At 49.5% G+C, this 18684-nt stretch overlaps 5 protein-coding genes across 5 annotated transcripts; 4 read left to right on the top strand and 1 right to left on the bottom strand.

The window, feature by feature from the left end:
• Positions 1–121: 121 nt before the first annotated feature.
• Positions 122–4472, bottom strand: N7508_004455 (RNA helicase aquarius; the record flags this gene model as incomplete). The annotated part of the gene is made up of 4 exons (XM_058462521.1): positions 122–546; positions 602–4054; positions 4106–4206; positions 4264–4472. The coding sequence occupies 4 exons, from the start codon at positions 4470–4472 to the stop codon at positions 122–124; spliced, it is 4188 nt and encodes a 1395-aa protein (XP_058321146.1).
• A 240-nt stretch (positions 4473–4712) lies between these two features.
• N7508_004454 (THO complex subunit THO1/HPR1) lies at positions 4713–6956 on the top strand (the record flags this gene model as incomplete). The annotated part of the gene is made up of 4 exons (XM_058462520.1): positions 4713–4952; positions 5009–5087; positions 5138–5256; positions 5307–6956. 4 exons carry the CDS (start codon positions 4713–4715, stop codon positions 6954–6956), a joined length of 2088 nt encoding a protein of 695 aa, XP_058321145.1.
• A 4369-nt stretch (positions 6957–11325) lies between these two features.
• Positions 11326–13148, top strand: N7508_004453 (homeobox domain-containing protein; the record flags this gene model as incomplete). The annotated part of the gene is made up of 4 exons (XM_058462519.1): positions 11326–11900; positions 11953–12090; positions 12152–12786; positions 12850–13148. 4 exons carry the CDS (start codon positions 11326–11328, stop codon positions 13146–13148), a joined length of 1647 nt encoding a protein of 548 aa, XP_058321144.1.
• A 1074-nt stretch (positions 13149–14222) lies between these two features.
• On the top strand, positions 14223–14682 carry N7508_004452 (putative copper resistance protein Crd2; the record flags this gene model as incomplete). The annotated part of the gene is made up of 3 exons (XM_058462518.1): positions 14223–14382; positions 14442–14537; positions 14612–14682. 3 exons carry the CDS (start codon positions 14223–14225, stop codon positions 14680–14682), a joined length of 327 nt encoding a protein of 108 aa, XP_058321143.1.
• Positions 14683–15648: 966 nt separating this feature from the next.
• N7508_004451 (AP-2 complex subunit alpha) lies at positions 15649–18637 on the top strand (the record flags this gene model as incomplete). Its single annotated transcript, XM_058462517.1, has 4 exons — positions 15649–16100; positions 16151–16485; positions 16538–18465; positions 18530–18637. The coding sequence occupies 4 exons, from the start codon at positions 15649–15651 to the stop codon at positions 18635–18637; spliced, it is 2823 nt and encodes a 940-aa protein (XP_058321142.1).
• Positions 18638–18684: the final 47 nt, after the last annotated feature.

Below are 18684 nucleotides of genomic sequence, written 5' to 3'. Positions count from 1 at the left end.
GACCTGGTTTTTGGACAGCGTCCTTTGGTTCATTTCCCACCTACGTGTTCACTGTAACTAGCTTACTGTTCCAAAATTTGAGGGACAGAAAAATGCAGTCATTAAAATTGCAAAGTATAGATCATACAAAATCCTCATCGGCATAGTCATCTTCAGCACCAATAGCCTCATCTTCATCCAGAAGGCCCTCCTCGCCTTCTGGCGCTGTGTCCATAGTGATATCACCATCGCCCATAGCCTTCACCTTAGCCTGGGTCATCTCGAAGACATACTGCCCAAGATGCTCAACGCCTTCCATGGGTGTACCTTCAACAGTGGCATCAGCAGCCCGTGTTGTTGGGAACATCTCACCAGGAGCCAGCATGAGCTTATCAGGACGCTGCAACAAAAGATCAAAGGCTGGCTTGAGCTCGTAGCATGACTCGAACACTTCTCGGCGGCCTAGAATGTAAAGGCCCAGGCGAGCACGGGATAGGGCGACGGTTAGACGGCGCACGTCACGCAGGTATCCGACACTGCGAGTACGGGTGAGAGAGAGGATGACATCTAGAATGCATGTTAGGAATAATGTTTGTGGCCCATGCTATTGGAGAAAACTTACAATCATTCTGCTCTCCTTGGTACCGATCGACCGTGGTCACAATCTTGGGCATTCCAAACATGGGGTTCTTGCTGCAGCGGTGACTCAAAACATCACGGATCAGAGCGGTCTGCCCAGCATACGTTGCCAAAATCGAGATCTCAGAAGCAGGGTAGCCAAGCAGGCGCATGTATTGATACATGGCCACGGCGTACTCCGCTTCACCAAGGTTTTGAATGAAATGAGGAGTTGGCTCACGCTCTCCAGTTCCTTGATAGTCGGGGACATTGATGAATTGGTAGTCAAACTGGAAACCAGCATTGGCCTGCTGATACTCACCAGCCTCGACAACTGGGAGATCACCAAGTTCCTTATACCGCCAGCGGAAGAGCTCTGCAATACTCGATCGTGCACGACCTTGCTTGTCGAGGTTAATGACAGGCACCCCCAAGCGTGCCAGGCGCAAGAAGAGACTCTGCTCGAAATGGGCATATTGACGGAATGCCATGTTTTGGATGACTGGAGAGTTCTGGTAGTGGTCACCACAGAGGACAACGCGCCTGAGAGGAAGCTCGCCATTCTTCATGTTTTGCAGAGCGTTGGGGATGAAACTCTCAACTTCAGTGATCTGCGCGGCTTCTTCCATAACCACGTTGTCGTAGTGGAAGCCTAGATCGGCGATTTCTTGCCGGCGCATGGCTGCATGTGTTGAAGTCATTGCAACAACGCGAGCCTCTTTAATCAGAAGATAGTTTGCCTTGTCGCGAGGTTGTCTCAAGATCTCGAATGGTCGAATGTCCTCTAGCTCAGAGAAGATCCGAGCAATGTGACGTTGGCAACCTGAAGCGGTGTCGACAATGGCTTCCTTAGCAGCTCCAGCTTCAAAGAGGGGCTGGGGAGCATTTGCAAAGTATGATTGGAATGGGAACGAGGCAATAATGTCAGCGGTCGATACCTCTTCAGAGTTGGCTCGGTCCCAGAACTTGGCCCACGTCGGTTGAATGTAGACTGTGTTAAAGTATCCTGCAGTCTCACATGAGTTTCCATGCGCACCCTCAACCCCAAGTGATGCAGCCAAGCGCATTACTTCCGAAAGATAATAATTGCGGTTGTCAAGGAAAGATTCAACACGTCCATGCTTGCTATAGTTGGACTCGGTGTCTAATTCTTCCTCACCGTGGCCCAGACGTAACAAATGGCGTTGATCAATGTCAAGAGCGACGATCTTCTGGAAAAGTTGGTTGAGTGCCTGGTTGCTGTGCGCGATGAGTAAAGTTCGCTCATTAGGGAAATTGTGGTAAATGTTGTTGATGATTTGTGTGGTAACATCAGTCTTTCCAGTACCGGGAGGTCCCACAATCACGGTGAGTCCCGGCTGAGTTCCAGATGCAATTGCCTCCACTTGAGCAGGGGTGAATCGCACTTGGTTCAGCTTAGGTGCGTCAACAGGGTAAGGGCCGGGGTTGGGTGGCTTGTATGTGGAAACGCGCATAGCACTGGGAGCCGAGTCTGCCTCCTGGGCTTGCTCGCGGCGTCGCTTTTTGGATGCGGGAGGTTCTGCCGTTGGCTCCTGATCAACATATTCAAGAACGTACGGTGGGCCGAAGCTTGAGTTCTCGGCTGCCGAGGGTTCAATACCCGGGAAGCTTTCAACTAGATGAGTCCAGTCTAGGAGGGTATCCCGGAAATCAACGGTCCGGAGTCTGTTGGGAAGGTGTGTGTATTTAGCGCCAGCCGGGTCGCCATAGCCCAAGAAGATGTCTTGGAGCCAGGAGGGAAGTGTCATATCAGAGACAATAAGCTTTTGCATCGTCTGAAGAATTGACTTGAAGTTGTTCTCTCTGCCCTTTCTCCGTGCAACCACATTGATTAGGGGGTAAACATCAGGTTTGCCTCGGGCTTGTTGGTCCTTGTCGGCCTTAAACGCAGCAGCATCCAAGTGAACAATAAGTCTCCTGATCCGAGGTCGAGATTGGTGACCATTGGTCTGACCGAGTTGCTGACGCAGTGCGCGACCTTGTTCATCAAGAACTTGTACAATTTCAGCCGTTCGAAGATGGGTCATCCGAGGGCTCTCGGATCCATTCTCTCCGAGTTGATCAGGGCTGGACTGAACGGCTAACAGGTACACAACGTCATCGGGACGAAGTGAGTCCCATTCTTTTCTCACATTGTCTGCAAGCCTTCCCACCTCAATGGCAATCTCCGCGCGAACAAACGCCGGATTTGTTGCGCCAACCTTTGGAGGTGCAACGTCAATTATAGCAGGCTTCGAGATTGGAATAGCCATTCGAGAGAATCCCTCGAAGTTCAAGCTTCCATCGCGAGATGCTTTTGGCTGCATGCGTTTAACGACGGACTCCATGTCCTTGCGGATTTGGAAGAATGCCTCCGAGCGGTACAGCAAGAACGAGCGCCACAGGAAATCCCCCAGACTCAGGTACTGAAGGTTCAATTTTGGAATAGCCAAAGGCCTTGATCCATCATATGTTTCATTCCTTAACAGTGCCGGGTCGTATAAGTTTTCCTCTGTAGGAAGTGGGCTCATCTTCTCGACTGCCTCCTGGAACGGTACCTTGCGGTCATAGTAAGAGCCTAGAACTTCCAAGTAGAAATGTCGGTCTGGGTTAATGCTCGCGGATTTGGGATAGCTCGTGCGGAATCCAAGGTGAGAGCACAGGGTCTGGAGTTCTGCCTCTTCCAAAGATGAGAGCTGCCCTTCCAGGTCAGAGCGCCGCTCGATTGAACCGAGGTTGGAAAGTGCTAGAATGGTGAGTTTTTCTTTGAAGAACTTCATAGAGGTTCGTTGCAATTGGGCCAATTCCTGGCAATGCAAGTCGTACACTCCCTGCGGGGAGAGAGCCTCGCCTGAATAATCATCAATCGCAAATTCGACGAAGTGCTTCAAAAGGCTATGGAAGTCGCGAAGCAGAGCGTTGTCAGGCGAACGGTATAATTGTGAAAGGCGAATGATCGGCAAAAGGTTGAGATCCTTCAGAAGTGTGTTCACATATCGCCGAGTGGGGAGCTGACTTTCAAGGTCGACCAACAGCTCAAGAAAACGTTCGCAGTAGAAGAGGTTCTCCGTGTGCTCCTTCTCAGGTTCATTCAGCCTTTGTAGGAAATCTAGAAGCATGGTGTATAGCCATGAGCGCTCAAAGCGCATCTTTGCCTTAGTAGCGTCGTCTCCAGCCTCATATCGCTTCCCAGAGGCCCTCCATGCCTTCTTCAGTGTAGGTAACTTGGCGATAATGCGATCCCTTGTCTCATCGCTAGCCAGATTGTGCCATATCGAGATAGAAACCAGAGGAGCACATTCTTTCCGGATCAGAACATTTTCGAGGGATTGGAAAGCGCTGATAACAAAGGAAATTATGGCGAGTCTAGAGCGTATCGGAAGAGAATGATCAATGCTCATTGACAGGATTCGGTGGAAAAGATTCGAGAAATCGTCCGCACGGTCGGAAAAGATATCTGCACTTGTTAGCTGGGCTGGATGACTCGACTGTAGTCGCATTGACTCACCCCATATCGGTAAGTGCTCGCGATGCTTGACGCTGACAATCAAGGCGATCAATAGAACATGGTGGTTCGAAGCATCCTCGGTGTAGGTTGGCCACAAGTATCTGGCAACCAATTAGTTAGAGCCCTGCGGCAATCACGAGATCAAATAGGAATCATACTTCTCAAGGACATTCAGGTTTTCCAGGATCAATAGCGTGCGACTGCTGAAAGCCTCTGTCTCCAGAGGATCGTACAATTGCTTCTTGATGACATCTGGTTTGGCCTTGCGGACCTTCACGTTCGACCAGTGGGCCTTGGCCAGCTGCACCCACGGGCTATCGTCGCGAAAGTCCACCACCGTTGGCCTGGTATCGAGACTCTGCGCCATCGCAGGAGTCAATAATCCCCTAACCTGATTGATTGGGATTGGTTAAGTGACGTGGGGTGGATTGGCGCACGTCGGGAACATCAGAGTTGAAGCTGGGGGAGCTTTTTCGAAAAGTCTTGGCTTTGGTCTCCGCGCTTCACTCCGCCCAATCTTCTTCACTCCGATCTCACATTCTGTTTCCTCCTCTCCCCTTCCCACCTTTACAACCACCCATCTGCTCTTCTTCTGCCGTTTAAGAAGATGGAGAATCCGGATGTTGCCGGTGTCCAGGTCTACAAAAGACTGGTGGACAGTCTCCTGGATCGCGCCGCGCAGGTCAAGCTCGACAAGCAGATCGAACCTCCATTGACCGAAGTTCACCTGGGCGAGACTATCTGGAAACCTTCGCCTGAGGACGAAAAAGCTATCAAACACCTGAACCCGCAAACCAAGCCTGCGGCTGTCGAAATCGCGTTCCGTGAGAAGTTCTATCGCCTCTTGGTATGTCAATCTACCTCGCGCTTTGCGGATATATCTAATTTTGGCATTTGCACCAGGCTTCTACATCTATCGACGATCCTGCTTTCATCCATATCTGGAACCTTCTCGATATTGTCTCGATATTCTCCGATAATGGTCAGCCACCATGCTCCGCTCGCACACTTCAAACAGCTAACATTCCCCAGAACAATGTGAACCTGGCCTGATCTTCTGGCTTATCGAAGAGCTATTGGATAGCCAAACGATCGACGGTTGCCGCAAAGTCTTTGACTACTTGGAGTCTCGAAGAGAGAGGAATACAAAGGTGCGCAATGCCTTCATCCCTTTGTCCAATCGCAAGCTAATTCCGCAAAGAAACACTTCAAACAGAAGAGCCTGATTATCCTACGATCCTGCAACGAACTGCTTCGCCGGCTGTCACGCGCAGAAGATACGGTATTCTGTGGCCGGGTGTTCATCTACCTCTTCCAGAGCTTCCCACTTGGAGACAAAAGCTCAGTCAACCTTCGAGGCGAATTCCACTCTGAAAATGTCACTACCTTCGACGAAATTGCCAAGCAGTTTACGGAAGCATCTTCGCAAGAAACAACGATGACTGAGGGGGCTGAAGTTGCGACGCCGGGGGACGCAGAAATGGGACAGACCGAAAGCCCTTCCGATCCAACAGCTAGAGTTCCCAAGGTTGTTGTTTCCGGGGGTCACGACAAAAAGTCGAACAGCAAAGATGATGTCGACTTGGATGCGCTCTACCCCGTTTTCTGGAGCCTCCAGGCTTATTTCTCAGCACCAAGCAAAGTGTTCGACTCTGAACGATTTGCGTCCTTCAAAGCTGGACTGGAAGCGACGCTATCTGCGTTCAAGAACATCAACACGGAGATTGAAAACCAAAGCGCTGCGCGGGCTTCGGAAGATGCACGCAAGTCGAACAAGCGCAAGCGCATTGCTGATGGTGCCGAAGTCGCTAGCAGCTTTAACCCGAAGTATCTCACAAGCCGGGATTTGTTTGACCTTGAAGTCAGTGATACTGCTTTCAGACGCCATGTTCTCGTCCAGGCTCTCATCCTCCTCGACTTTGTCCTTTCTCTCACGTCCAAGTCCAAATCGCGCCTAGCCGATGCGACAAACAAATCAGTTCTCTATGGCTTTACCCTCAACGAAGAAGACATGAAGTGGGCAATGAATATGAGGAAGAGCATCGAAGGATATTTGCAGCAAGGTCCCGGTGGCATGTTCTACTATCGCATGGTGAACACCGTTCTGTCTCGAGACAAGAACTGGGTGCGGTGGAAGGCTGAGGGTTGTCCATTGATTGAACGACCAGCTATCTCTGTGGCGGAATACAAGGACTCCCGCGAGCATGCCACCAAAGCTTATGCCAACAAACGTCTTCGTCCCTCGCCGATGGGATCTCTTGACCTCAAGTTCCTTGCCGACAGCGAGTCCTTGGCCAACATTGAACGCCTCAAGAAGCCTGATCGTTATGAAGTTCCTACCGCAGACTCGTTCTTGAAGGGAATTATGGACGACGAGATGGACATTGACATGGCGATGACCGATGAAGATAAGGAGATGGCAGTCAACTCTAAGGCCAGCAAATCATGGCGGATTCTTCGGCTCTCTGCGAAAGGTAAACTCGCTGCATTCGACAAGATCGAAGACGGAAATAAACTTCAAGCCTTGTTCGAAAGCCCTGCAACCGAAGGTACTCCACAACACGGTGAAGAGACGAACGAGCCGAGTACTCGTGACGAGCGACCTGATAATGCCAAGGATTCTCTTCAAGGCTTGGATGGGGCTCAAGATGCGCCCACTGCGAAGGAGGATCCGGTTCCCAACGAACAATCTGACAAGGCCAAGGAAATGCCTCAGGGCGTGAATGGAGCTCAAGATGCATCCGCAGAGAACCAAGACGTCATCAGCGAAGCAAAGCAAGACCCGAGCGTTGCAAACAACGAAGATGCACTTGCCGCCTCTAGCGCCTCAAAGGAAGACCCTGCCACCTAAAGTGAGCAAGTGGCTTAATAGAGATATCTGTCGGACTGGTACACTACACGGCACCCTCATGGCTTTGACCTCCTCGGCTCGGACAACGTCCCCCAATGGGCTACGTCTGGCGCCATAACCCCGAGGTCAGCCACACCCAAATTATCCAGGCAACTTGCAGGATCTCATGCATCGATATCACGGCGCTGCAGGACCTTGGAACTGACATTACTACATCCGTGCACCTGCATTGTCCATGCCATCAGCTTCATTTGCCGCCAGTGATCGATCTGCACGTTCATTTACCGAATTCGAATATCAGATTCTCTTGGGACGCCAATGCAACCTGACCGTTATTCGGTCTTCCCATAAACATCGGATGCATTCAAAACCCCCTTGACCCCCTTTTTCAAGGTCCTCAGCATAACAATACCCCTATCCTGAATATCGGGGCATATGCCGATCAAGACCGAACACCATATGGCCGGCGGCACGGCGGCATCTTTCAATCCGAGGCCGACATTTCCGTGGGGCTAACGGGGGAGAGTGGGCGTCTTAGGCCGGAATCGCGGCCACTAGCAGAAAGAATGAATCTTCATACAGTACCTGTACCTGTTACCTGTACCTGTGCCTTTACCCGTACCCGTACCCGTACCCGGGGCGTCGGATTGGGGGCCAGAGAGACCAAAGACCATATCTGGAAGAATTAGCTACCGACGTGGAGACCAAGATTCTTTAGTTGATCGGCAACTCTAATAGAAATGAATTTTAGGAAAGGCTCCTGCATGATGTAGGATCACTAGAGAGCCAAAGTGTAAGTTCCATCCAATAATCCCAAATAGTTATGTCCATCCAGAATGTTCTACGGAGGAATTGCCAATGGCATGGTTGGGCCACCCGAACCGTCACGGCCATGTTTCACTTGCAAGGCTAAGAAAGATTAAGTGGCTTCGGTGTTAAGAGTAAAGTCGGTGCCTGGACGGGAAATAATACCAAAAAGCCAATAAATAAATAAAATTGTGGAAAGACAAAAAAAAAAAACACTAGACTAAAAAATTCAACTAAAAAAAAAAAAAAAAAAAAAAAAAAAACAGAGACAAAAAGGAGCCCACGAGTTTAGGAAGTTCTGAAAAGCAAAACATCAGACACCGTTAGTTCCAGAAGTGGACACATCGCTCATATTTTGGCCCCCCTCCTTTAGGCCAAACCCCGGCAGAAGAAATCCTTCGCGTTCGCGTAGGAAGCTAGAGAAAATGCAAGAGAAAGTCAAGCTAGAGGTGTACATGAATGGTTGATACACACAGACGCACAGAGCTTCACGAACCGTAGGCATAGACACTAACGGTCGACACTAAAGTATACAAAAGCCCATGTAACTTCACAATCAGACACAAGCGTTGAGTTTGGTCTCCACGGTGGAGCCCACTACGTAGAGGCTTAGACTGCGTTGTTTTGGAAGTTTTTGATGTTTTCGATCTGGCATGTCTTAAACTCAACCTATACACTGAAAATGTTCCACCGAACGTTAGTGCCGCATTCGCAACTTCTTCCGAATTAGGGCAGCTAGAGAGGTAAACCATGGAAAGACAATTGACCCTGGTTTCTTAGACTGGCACTGTCCATGGATATAATTCGACCCGCTCTGTCACTGGACGAAGCTATCTACAAGCACAGGCACAGGTCCAACATGATTCAGGTAATAGCAACGTATACGAATATCAAAATCATGCTGATCTAACATTCCACACTCCAGTCCACTTTGGCACTTAGTTAAAGACCATACACAGCATCGGCCGGCCCATTTTGCCGTAGGGGGTAAAAGGCCACTGAGCCAAGAGATCGGCTTGCGTCACCCACACGACCTGTAAGCAAAGCGAAATGAAAGGGCTTTGAATACAGAGAAGATGAGGAAATTAAAGTTGCTTGCTCTCGATCACCTCGATCTGGCTTCCCCCGCACCGTACAGTTGTCTGGACCGTGTACTGTAGGCGGATAGCTCCGCGTGGCGGTCTCTTTGAGGTGATCTCATTTCCCAGACCAGATTTTAGCCATATTCCTTGACAGGGAAAAGAGGACATGATGATGAAGCGATCGTCACCGTTTCGGCCGTAGTGATGCGCTCTGTGGACTCTGATTCGGGATCGAAGTCCAACGGTTCCGAGTTTTCTCCTCCGAGACCCATCAAGGCTGCTCCACGATGGGGAACCATGAGATCCACTCCACTTGTGTACTTACTTGCTGTACATCGTATATTGTCTCTTCTTTAGGTATACCGTGTCCTTGTATTGGGCGTACATGTGGCGTGGCGGGGTCTGTGGCAAGTATAACAAGAGACAAAACCCGGTGGACTACTACACATACTCCGTGCCCACATTCTATTCGGTACTCCCGAGGCGAGTCGGCCCACATTAAACTGCAAGATCTTTTCTCTCATTTCACCTGCGACCCGAATTGTTTCATGTGGAGATTTCAGGAGACATCTACCGAGCCATGGTCAACTCGACAACCATTGCCTAATGGGTAACGGATGATTTTCGCTTGTCTTTGCGCATGGTCCGCTAGCTGGTCTTTCCTGTTAAAGCCAGCGCCGTTTCTATACTATCGATTTCGTCGGGCAAGGTTCTACAATTAGTTTAACAGATAGTAGGATGACTAGCAGGTATTGTGGCTATACTGCTTGCCTCGCTACTCCGTATGGATATGTAACTTGGACCCCGTTTCAGGACAATCGCCAATGAGGCTCTCGCACTCATACTTCATGCAACATTGCAATTGGATTGAATATTCAGTATTTTTTTTTTCTCTCATTGTTTTGAATTACAATCCGGTAACTCCACTTGACCTCTTCGCTATCCATTCATGATGGAGTGTGGCGGGCAGCATGCTGAGTGGCTGGTCATGATCGATAGCGAGGGTCCGGCTTAGGGTGCCGCTTATGGACCCAGCACGCCACATACTACCACATGGTCTGCGAGTTCCGGCCGAGCAAGGGTCTTTCGGCTACTGTTGGTTGATGACCCATGCAAGTGTTTTCGGGCTTTTTTTTTCCTTTTCTCTAGATCCGAGAGATCGAATTCCAGATACTGATACATGTAGCCATGTATCCATGTACCATGCCGGCAGTGTAGATGTGAACAAAACTATATAAAGAGCCGTTTCTCTCTCGTCCGAGCCGAACTCCGCTGGACCCATACTTCTTTTTCTTCCAGACTTATCTGAGCTGGATCGTTGCGGATGTTTCCAGGCCGCTTCAGCTCGGGGCATACGATTTGCCACAGATCCATGCGTCCTGGAAGATTCGGCCGTGGCCTTTATGGAGAGGTGGCTCTAACTCTGAGCGCGACTCCAGTCTTACCCCGTACTTGGTATAATTTTCCTTTTTTTTTCTTTTTTACTGAGCTTCTAGAAAGCCTTTAGACCGGATATGGGTAATGGATCTGAGGCTATGCTTTTATTCTCCGAAGACGATCCTTTTAGTGATACTACTAGTTGTTTTATGTACCACTCTCTTTACACATCTGTAACCAGTGTTTGATACGGTGACCGCGCTATTGACCGTTCGGTGTGGGATCTTCAGTAAATAGATCGGGTTGATCGCATCTGTCTCTTAACCCATGTAGTCTCTTCTCTCTCTCCCCCCCTCTCCCCACCCTTTCAACGATCCTTGGGTGGTCGTATCTTGTACATTTCCCTGTTTTTGTATATCTTCTGGCATTGGACCGTTACGACCGTTGAGATCAACCTTTTCCTACTTTTTGCTCTCTGTCATACATCATACATATCTCCAAAGGAAGGAAAGCCGGAGGTATTCTGCATACTGGACTTTTCCCGGGACCTGTGACTATACTTGTGGACCCTGGGGCATAGCGGGCGTCCGTTTAATATCCTATCCCGACACCTATTTCCACTACCTCCGCCCTTGTCCTCGCTTGGCTATTGAGCCTTGTTGGATTTGCCTCTCACGTTTGGGATATCTCCCCTGGACTTTCGCCAGGTACCAGACTTTTTCACCCTGGTGGATGCTTCTTCTCTTACAAGTACAAGCCGTGTAAAGATCAAACGATCTCAGATTCAAGTCTTGCCTTTGTTGGGGCCTTTTCTTTTTCTTCTGGACGGGCTGCACACTGGTTCTTCTGACACACATCAGTTGGCGCCCATCACCCCTCTCTGCCTCTCTCCAGCAGTATAGTCTGGAACGCGCATCACCCTTTATTCCGTTTAATTGAAGAAAACCCTTCCTTTACGCAAGCGCCCCCGGTACTTCGATCAGACCCACCGTCTCATCTAAGGGCCGTTATTAGTACTTTTTGATTGCCAGGTTTTCTCCGACGTGCTGATCCTTTACCTTGAGATCCTTGAAAATCTTCGTGGTCAAGGACTCCATTCTATCATGTCAGTCGGCGGTCCTTGCCTTTGGTTGCCTGCCTTATCTACGCCAGTTCCTTCGCCCCTGTCTGCAGTCTCATCTCATCCGTCTCGGAACAGCGAGAGACTCTCTTTAGGAAGGACACTCTCTCCTTATTATTCCGTGAGGGAGAAGGAGCCCCGTGTTCCCAGTCCTGTGTCTTTTGCTTCTGGACGACCTGCAGAGATGCAACCGGCTGGCTTCAAGGCTGAGAATGCCTTGAATAACCCGTCACGGTCTATGGGCATGTCTGGTCCGACATACGCGGGAGAAATCCCCCGGGATAAGATCAACCACAGACTAGAAGCCGCGAAACAGGACATGCTACCACGGGTCAAGCTGGAGATTCCCAGCCTCAATCGGCGCCCCTTTTCGCCTTCTCAGCCCCTGGTCGGGCCCGGACATCTTGATGATACGGCTGGTCCTTCATTTGGACATGATCACCGGGATGAGTACGAACGAGAGGAGACGATCAGTCCTGATGATGATAAGGATATGATGGGGAGCGACGACAACAATAGATCGCCATCCTTGGAGAAGAAGAAGATGAAGCGATTCCGGTAGGAGACTTTGAGATGAAATTACCCAGATCCGACGCTGACTCGGGCTTAGTTTAACACATAACCAAACACGTTTCCTGATGAGCGAGTTCACTCGCCAGGCACACCCCGATGCTGCTCATCGAGAGCGTTTGTCGCGGGAGATCCCTGGGTTGACTCCTCGTCAAGTCCAAGTCTGGTTCCAAAATCGGTAGGGCTTCACCATACACCTCTACTCGGCTTTTTTTTTTGTTAACGTGGCATATCTACAGACGAGCAAAGCTCAAGCGTCTGACCACAAATGATCGCGAGAGAATGCTTAAATCTCGGGCCCTCCCTGACGATTTCGATACCACCAAAGTCCTTCGCACGCCTTTTGAGGGCAAATCAACAGGTGTCACACCAGTGGCATCTCCACAAGGCTACGCAGCCCCAAATCCGGATTTCGGGGCCTTGAGAACACTGCGTACTGAATGTTTCCCGCGACCAAATGAAGAAGAGTACCTTGTTTCGCCACTCAGTTCTGCGTCGACCGCAGGAACCTACATGTCCTCGACTGGACGAAACGACGGTCTGAATCAGTCGAACATCATGTTCCGTCCTGCAGCTTCTGCTTCCATGAACGATTTACATAGAACCATTCGCAACGAATACCCCGCTACCAGATCGAGCAGCCTCTCCGATGCTTCTGCTCATCCTTCTCCTTATGCATATCAGATGCCCAACCGATTCGCAGGACCTCAGGCAAATCAGCCAGGTCTGCCTTATATGAGACGTCCCATGGACTATTCTATGCCACGACACCCTGGCATGGCTGCATCTTATGACCAGCACCAACCTTTTGAGGGTTCGGTGTCTCCAACAGATTCACAGGGAGCACCTATGACATACGACATGAACAACATCGGTAAGTTCTCACCCAGCAGAAACCAGCGAACAACAAGCAATATTAACAAGACACTTTCAATAGGCTCGCAGCCACAAAATTACCAGCTGGGCATGGGCTCTCAGCTACCATCACAAGGACGACCGATGTCTACCATGCAAAATATCCCAGTCTCAGCTCCCCAAGAGTACCGATCCTTCCCATACGAGACATCCTCGGGCATTCCCTACACACAAGCCAACACTCCAAATATGAACCTTCCCACCTCCTACCCTGCCGAGTCCGGCCCTGGACACGATCAGATGCAAACACCAACTCTGGATCCTCTGCGGAACAAATTCGGCAACTCGTCTTACAACTATCCTAACTATATTCAGCAGTGAGGGAAGCAACAGGTGTAATGAGCTCAGTCAAGAGATGGATATCAGCCCCGTCTGCTATGCCCTCACTCTATACTCTCGCACTGTTTTCATTATCTACGTATTCAACATCGACATCGACATCATTACACGACAGTCATGTCTCGCCATCCCCACCTCTACCTCCATGTTCCGGTTAACTGGTTAGCTGGGTTAACCAAGGATCCTGGATCTATATCAGCGTGCTTTAATCATTAATCATTTTCACAGCGTTTCTGGCTTTGGTTGGGATTTTTCTTGGGGTGTCTTCTCTTCCATGTGTTATACTATCATTATCTGCTTTTACTGCATTACTTGATTTTTATTTTTTGTTCTCATATATGTTAATTTTGAGGTTCCACTATAGCTATTGGGGTTGTTGAGTATGGTCTGATTGGGTGGAGTATAACCCTGTTCATTTCCCGATATTACTGCAAAGCATATCTGATACCACTAAGATTGATTAGCTAGACAAGTGAGTGAAAATATATATTGACCACCTGTTTACTCCCCTATTTCTCTCCCTATCGTATGGCAAAAGGCAAATGAAATGTAATTTCCGAGTGGTTGTTAGCTTAGAATCTTGACTCGTTAGGGTCATAGTTCCCTTGCGTGCATAACCTGGCAAAAGCACCCGAGTCCGAGTCCCAACACCTACTTCGTAATCCATATCCGCCTCATCAAATCAGAACACAGACAAAGGTAATCATCAACTCTCGCTTGAACACATCCACAATCAGGCCACAGTGTCTGACCACTCCAGTGGCAAGTATTTGAAGTCGTCAACAAGTGACCAATCAGCTGCCTTCAGAAGATGATCCATGACCACGTGACTTTATACGGTCTAGCCAATCAGAGCCTACATATTGGCAATCATCATCGATACTCTGACGCATCCAGCAGGTTTCAGCAAGTATAAATAAAAGAAAAGCAGAACGCGTCTCCTTCTCCCTTTCTCATCATTTCAAAGCCCCAGATCTCTCAAATATACTCCTTTCAACAATACTTTAACTCTTACAACCTTGCGCCTTTGCAAATCCATCACTACCAACCGCCAAAATGGTCCACCCCGCCACTACTTGCTGCAAGACCACCCAGGACGGCAGCTGTGTCTGCGCCGCTCAGGCCAAGTGCTCCTGTGGTCAGCAGAGCGCTCTCCACTGCAGCTGCAGCAAAGCTTCCTCCGAGAATGCCGTCTCGGGTCCCCGCTGCTCATGCCGTATGTCTCCCTTGTTACCTGTATTTCCTGCAGAAGTTTATACTAATGTTGACGAATAGGCGCCCGCCCCGCTGGCCAGTGCACCTGTGAGCGCTCCACTAGTGAGAACTCGGCTATCTCTGGTGAGACTTGTGCTTGCGGTAGTCGTCCTCAGGGTATGTCTTTTTCTGTATCATTATCGTAATGATATTTATAATGAGAGATCGATTGGCTAACTTGGTTTCTTTAGCTTCCTGCACCTGTGAGAAGGCTGCTGGTATCGAGTCTGCCCTTGAGGTTGACTTCACCACCCGCCCTTAGATGATTCCATTTGTATGGGTCTTAGGTTGCGTGCTTCTTATTGCTTGATGGGTCTTCATTGAGTTGCATTTTCCTTTCTCTGCTCTGGCGGGATTGGTGGAGTCTTGGGTTCGGGCATACATATGGTTTGCTTTGGGTTTCATATGAATGAGATATGAATGAGATTAATTCTTTTATTCGATTTTATTTCTTGGTAACCACATTTGTAGAGACTGTAGCATTAAAGCTTTATTTCTTTTGGGGCTTCTAGATGAGATTTAAATGGATTGGGTGGTTTTAAAATAGGATCGTGCTTAAAATAGGTACATTTCGAGCCTCATAAAGCTTGTTCTTTGGGAATTTCGGATGGACAAGGGCAGTTGAGTGAACCTCACAATACTGTGTACAGCATCCCTACTACATAGGTAGCTAAGGTACAATAGTCAGGGACTATAAAGTAAATAGCACAGCCACCGCCCAAACATTCTTCCGACACCGCCACAGCGGAACCGTGATCGACAGCGGAAGTGACCCAGGAAAGACAAGTTTATGGGGACTCAACACCTCTGCCGCTCTGTTTTCTCCTGGCGTCATTAATCTGGTCGTCTTGTACGTTGTTGTCCCTTAACTCCGATGCTCCGGGTCGCAGTGGCTGACCAGCATCTCAGGAACCCTCCCATAACCTCAACCCCCTGTTTTCCACGCAGCTCCAACGAGCCCGTCCGGTTCCCTCCCATATCTCCTGCATGGCCAATGCCCAATAGCTGAACTGCCTTCATAACTGGGACATGATTGTGTGACGTTGAGCCTCCGATCGCGAACCCCCTGAGGCGATAATCCCGCGTGGCTGTGGCATGCGAGGGCGACCCTCGAACTGAACCCCGCCATACCGTCTGATCACGGTTCCTCGTTTCGACCCCGTGAATACATACCAAGACGGTATAAATCTACATTAAACAAGCACAACCGGCAATCGCAATCGCAAACATGTCGTCAATGCGAGGACTAGTCCAGTTCATCGCGGATCTGCGCAACGCCCGAGCGCGCGAACTGGAAGAAAAGCGCGTGAACAAGGAGTTGGCCAATATCCGACAGAAATTCAAGTCGGGCAATTTGAACGGCTACCAGAAGAAGAAATACGTGTGCAAATTGCTCTATGTCTACATCCAGGGCTATGATGTTGATTTCGGTCATCTTGAGGCTGTCAACTTGATTTCGTCGACTAAGTACTCTGAGAAGCAGATTGGGTACTTGGCTGTTACGTTGTTCTTACACGAGGAGCATGAATTGCTTCATCTTGTTGTTAACAGTATCCGGAAGGATCTGCTTGATCATCATGAATTGAACAACTGCTTGGCTTTGCATGCTGTTGCTAATGTCGGTGGAAAGGAGTTGGGAGAGGCGCTTGGGTCTGAGGTCCACAGGCTCTTGATTTCGCCGTGAGTTCTGTCTTGAGGTTTGGATTGGGTTGGTTATTGACTTTTTCTAGGACTTCCAAAGCCTTTGTTAAGAAGAAAGCTGCTTTAACGTTGCTGCGGTTGTACCGCAAGTATCCCGGTATTGTTCGGAATGAATGGGCCGAGAGAATTATTTCCATTATGGATGACCCTGACATGGGTGTGACTCTGTCTGTTACCTCTTTGGTTATGGCTCTGGCGCAGGACATGCCGGAGGAATACAAGGGCTCTTATGTCAAGGCTGCGCAGCGGTTGAAGAGGATCGTGGTTGATAATGATATTGCCCCAGATTACCTCTACTACCGTGTTCCATGCCCATGGATCCAGGTCAAGTTCCTGCGCCTCTTGCAATACTATCCCCCATCAGGTAAGACCAGTCGATATGCTACTTTTGCTCAGTTGCTCACCTGCTATAATAGAGGACAGTCATGTTCGCCAGATCATCCGAGAGTCTCTATCTCAGATGATGCAAGCTGCAATGGAAACACCTAAGAATGTCCAGCAGAACAATGCTCAGAATGCTATTCTCTTCGAAGCCATCAACCTCCTCATCCACCTCGACTCTGAGCACAATCTTATGCTACAGATCTCTTCCCGCCTGGGCAAGTACATCCAGTCTCGCGAAACCAACGTGCGATACCTCGGTCTAGACGCTTTGAGTCACTTTGCTGCTCGAGCTGAAACACTTGACCCGATTAAAAAGCATCAGAACATTATCTTGGGCTCGCTGCGAGACCGTGACATCAGTGTCCGACGTAAAGGATTAGATCTGTTGTACAGCATGTGTGATACCACTAATGCCGGCCCGATTGTCAACGAACTCTTGCGATACTTGCAGACTGCAGACTACGCAATTCGAGAGGAAATGGTGTTGAAGGTTGCCATTCTTACTGAGAAATACGCCTCCGATGCACAGTGGTACATTGATATGACATTGAAGCTGCTTTCATTGGCAGGTGAACACGTCAACGATGAAGTGTGGCAGCGAGTGATTCAAATCGTGACCAACAACGAAGAATTACAAGCCTATGCAGCACACACTCTCCTAACCTATATGAAGAGTGATTGCCACGAAAGTTTGGTGAAGATTGGCTGTTACGTCTTGGGCGAGTTTGGTCACCTCATCGCCGAAAATGCAGGCTCAAGCCCTATTGAGCAGTTCCTGGCCCTGCAGGCCAAGATGTTCTCCAGCTCTGACAACGCGCGGGCCATGATCCTGTCGTCATTTGTCAAGTTTGTGAACCTGTTCCCCGAGATCAAACCTCAGCTCTTGCAAATCTTCCGCCTGTACAGCCACTCACCCGATTCTGAACTACAACAGCGAGCATTTGAATACCTGTCGCTGGCGACTCTTCCCACTGATGATCTCCTCCGAACAGTCTGCGACGAGATGCCTCCCTTCTCAGAGCGGGCTTCCATTCTACTCTCTCGGCTGCACCAGAAGACAGCCGGTGCTAGTGAAAGGAAGGCCTGGGTTATCGGTGGCAAGGATGCCAATGCCGACAAACAGGAAATGCTCCTGGCACAGAACACTGGACTCAAGCGCACCTTCACAACCATCGTGCATGGTACGCGTACTGGGTCCAATGGTACCCCCACCACTCCAAATGGTGCAAGTGCATCAGGTGACTTGGCAGGCCTGGATCTCAGCGGTCCTTCGGGCCCAGCACCAAACATGGCCAGTGCCGCTCATCTGACCCCCGAATGGGACATTGGCTACAACCGTCTGTTCTTCTCCCGCGAGGGTGTTCTTTTTGAAGATGCGCAGATCCAAGTCGGACTGCGGTCAGAGTACCGTGGTCCTATGGGTGTAGTAAAGCTATACATCTCAAACAAGTCCACATACCCCATTGGATCTCTCACGACAACAGTCGACAACCCGGCTTCTCCCAACCTAAAGGTCGACACCAAGAACCTGCCAGAGCCAACAGTGGCAGCTTCTGGACAGACACAGCTGACTCTGTTCTGTACTGCCCACGGTCCATTCACAGATGCGCCTACTATTCGTATCTCATACCTGGCCGGTGCACTGCAGGCCTACACACTCCAGCTGCCTGTCTTGATGCATCGTTACATGGAATCTTCAGCATTGTCAGCCGAAGAATTTTTCAAGCGATGGCGCCAGATTGGCGGTGCCCCGCTAGAGTCCCAGAAGACCTTTGGTCTAACCGGCAAAAACAAGTCTGTCAACGAGGCGTTTACTCGTCGGATTGTCGAGGGATTCTCGTTCAAGATTCTAGACGGCGTCGATCCAAACTCTCAGAACATTGTCGGGTGTTCGGTCTTCCAATTTGAGGGTGGTAAGACGGGTTGCTTGTTGCGCCTTGAGCCTAACTATGAGAAGTCGGTATGTACTAATATTTCTTTGATGATCCTTAACCGAGTATACCATTTTGCTAACTCTATCCCAGATGTATCGTGTCACGATCCGTGCTACTCAAGAACAGGTCCCGCAGTCACTTGTGAGACAGATAGAGCAGCGGTTGGCGCAGGGAATAAGAGGGGGCGAGTTCGACTAATGCATTTGCATCTGCGGCTGCAATCGAGCTATTCATGTATATCTCTA

Source organism: Penicillium antarcticum (genome assembly GCF_028974205.1).
Source record: "Penicillium antarcticum strain IBT 31339 chromosome Unknown utg000004l_segment0_segment0, whole genome shotgun sequence".
Lineage (NCBI taxonomy): Eukaryota > Fungi > Ascomycota > Eurotiomycetes > Eurotiales > Aspergillaceae > Penicillium > Penicillium antarcticum.
This window is presented reverse-complemented; position numbering and strand designations above follow the sequence as displayed.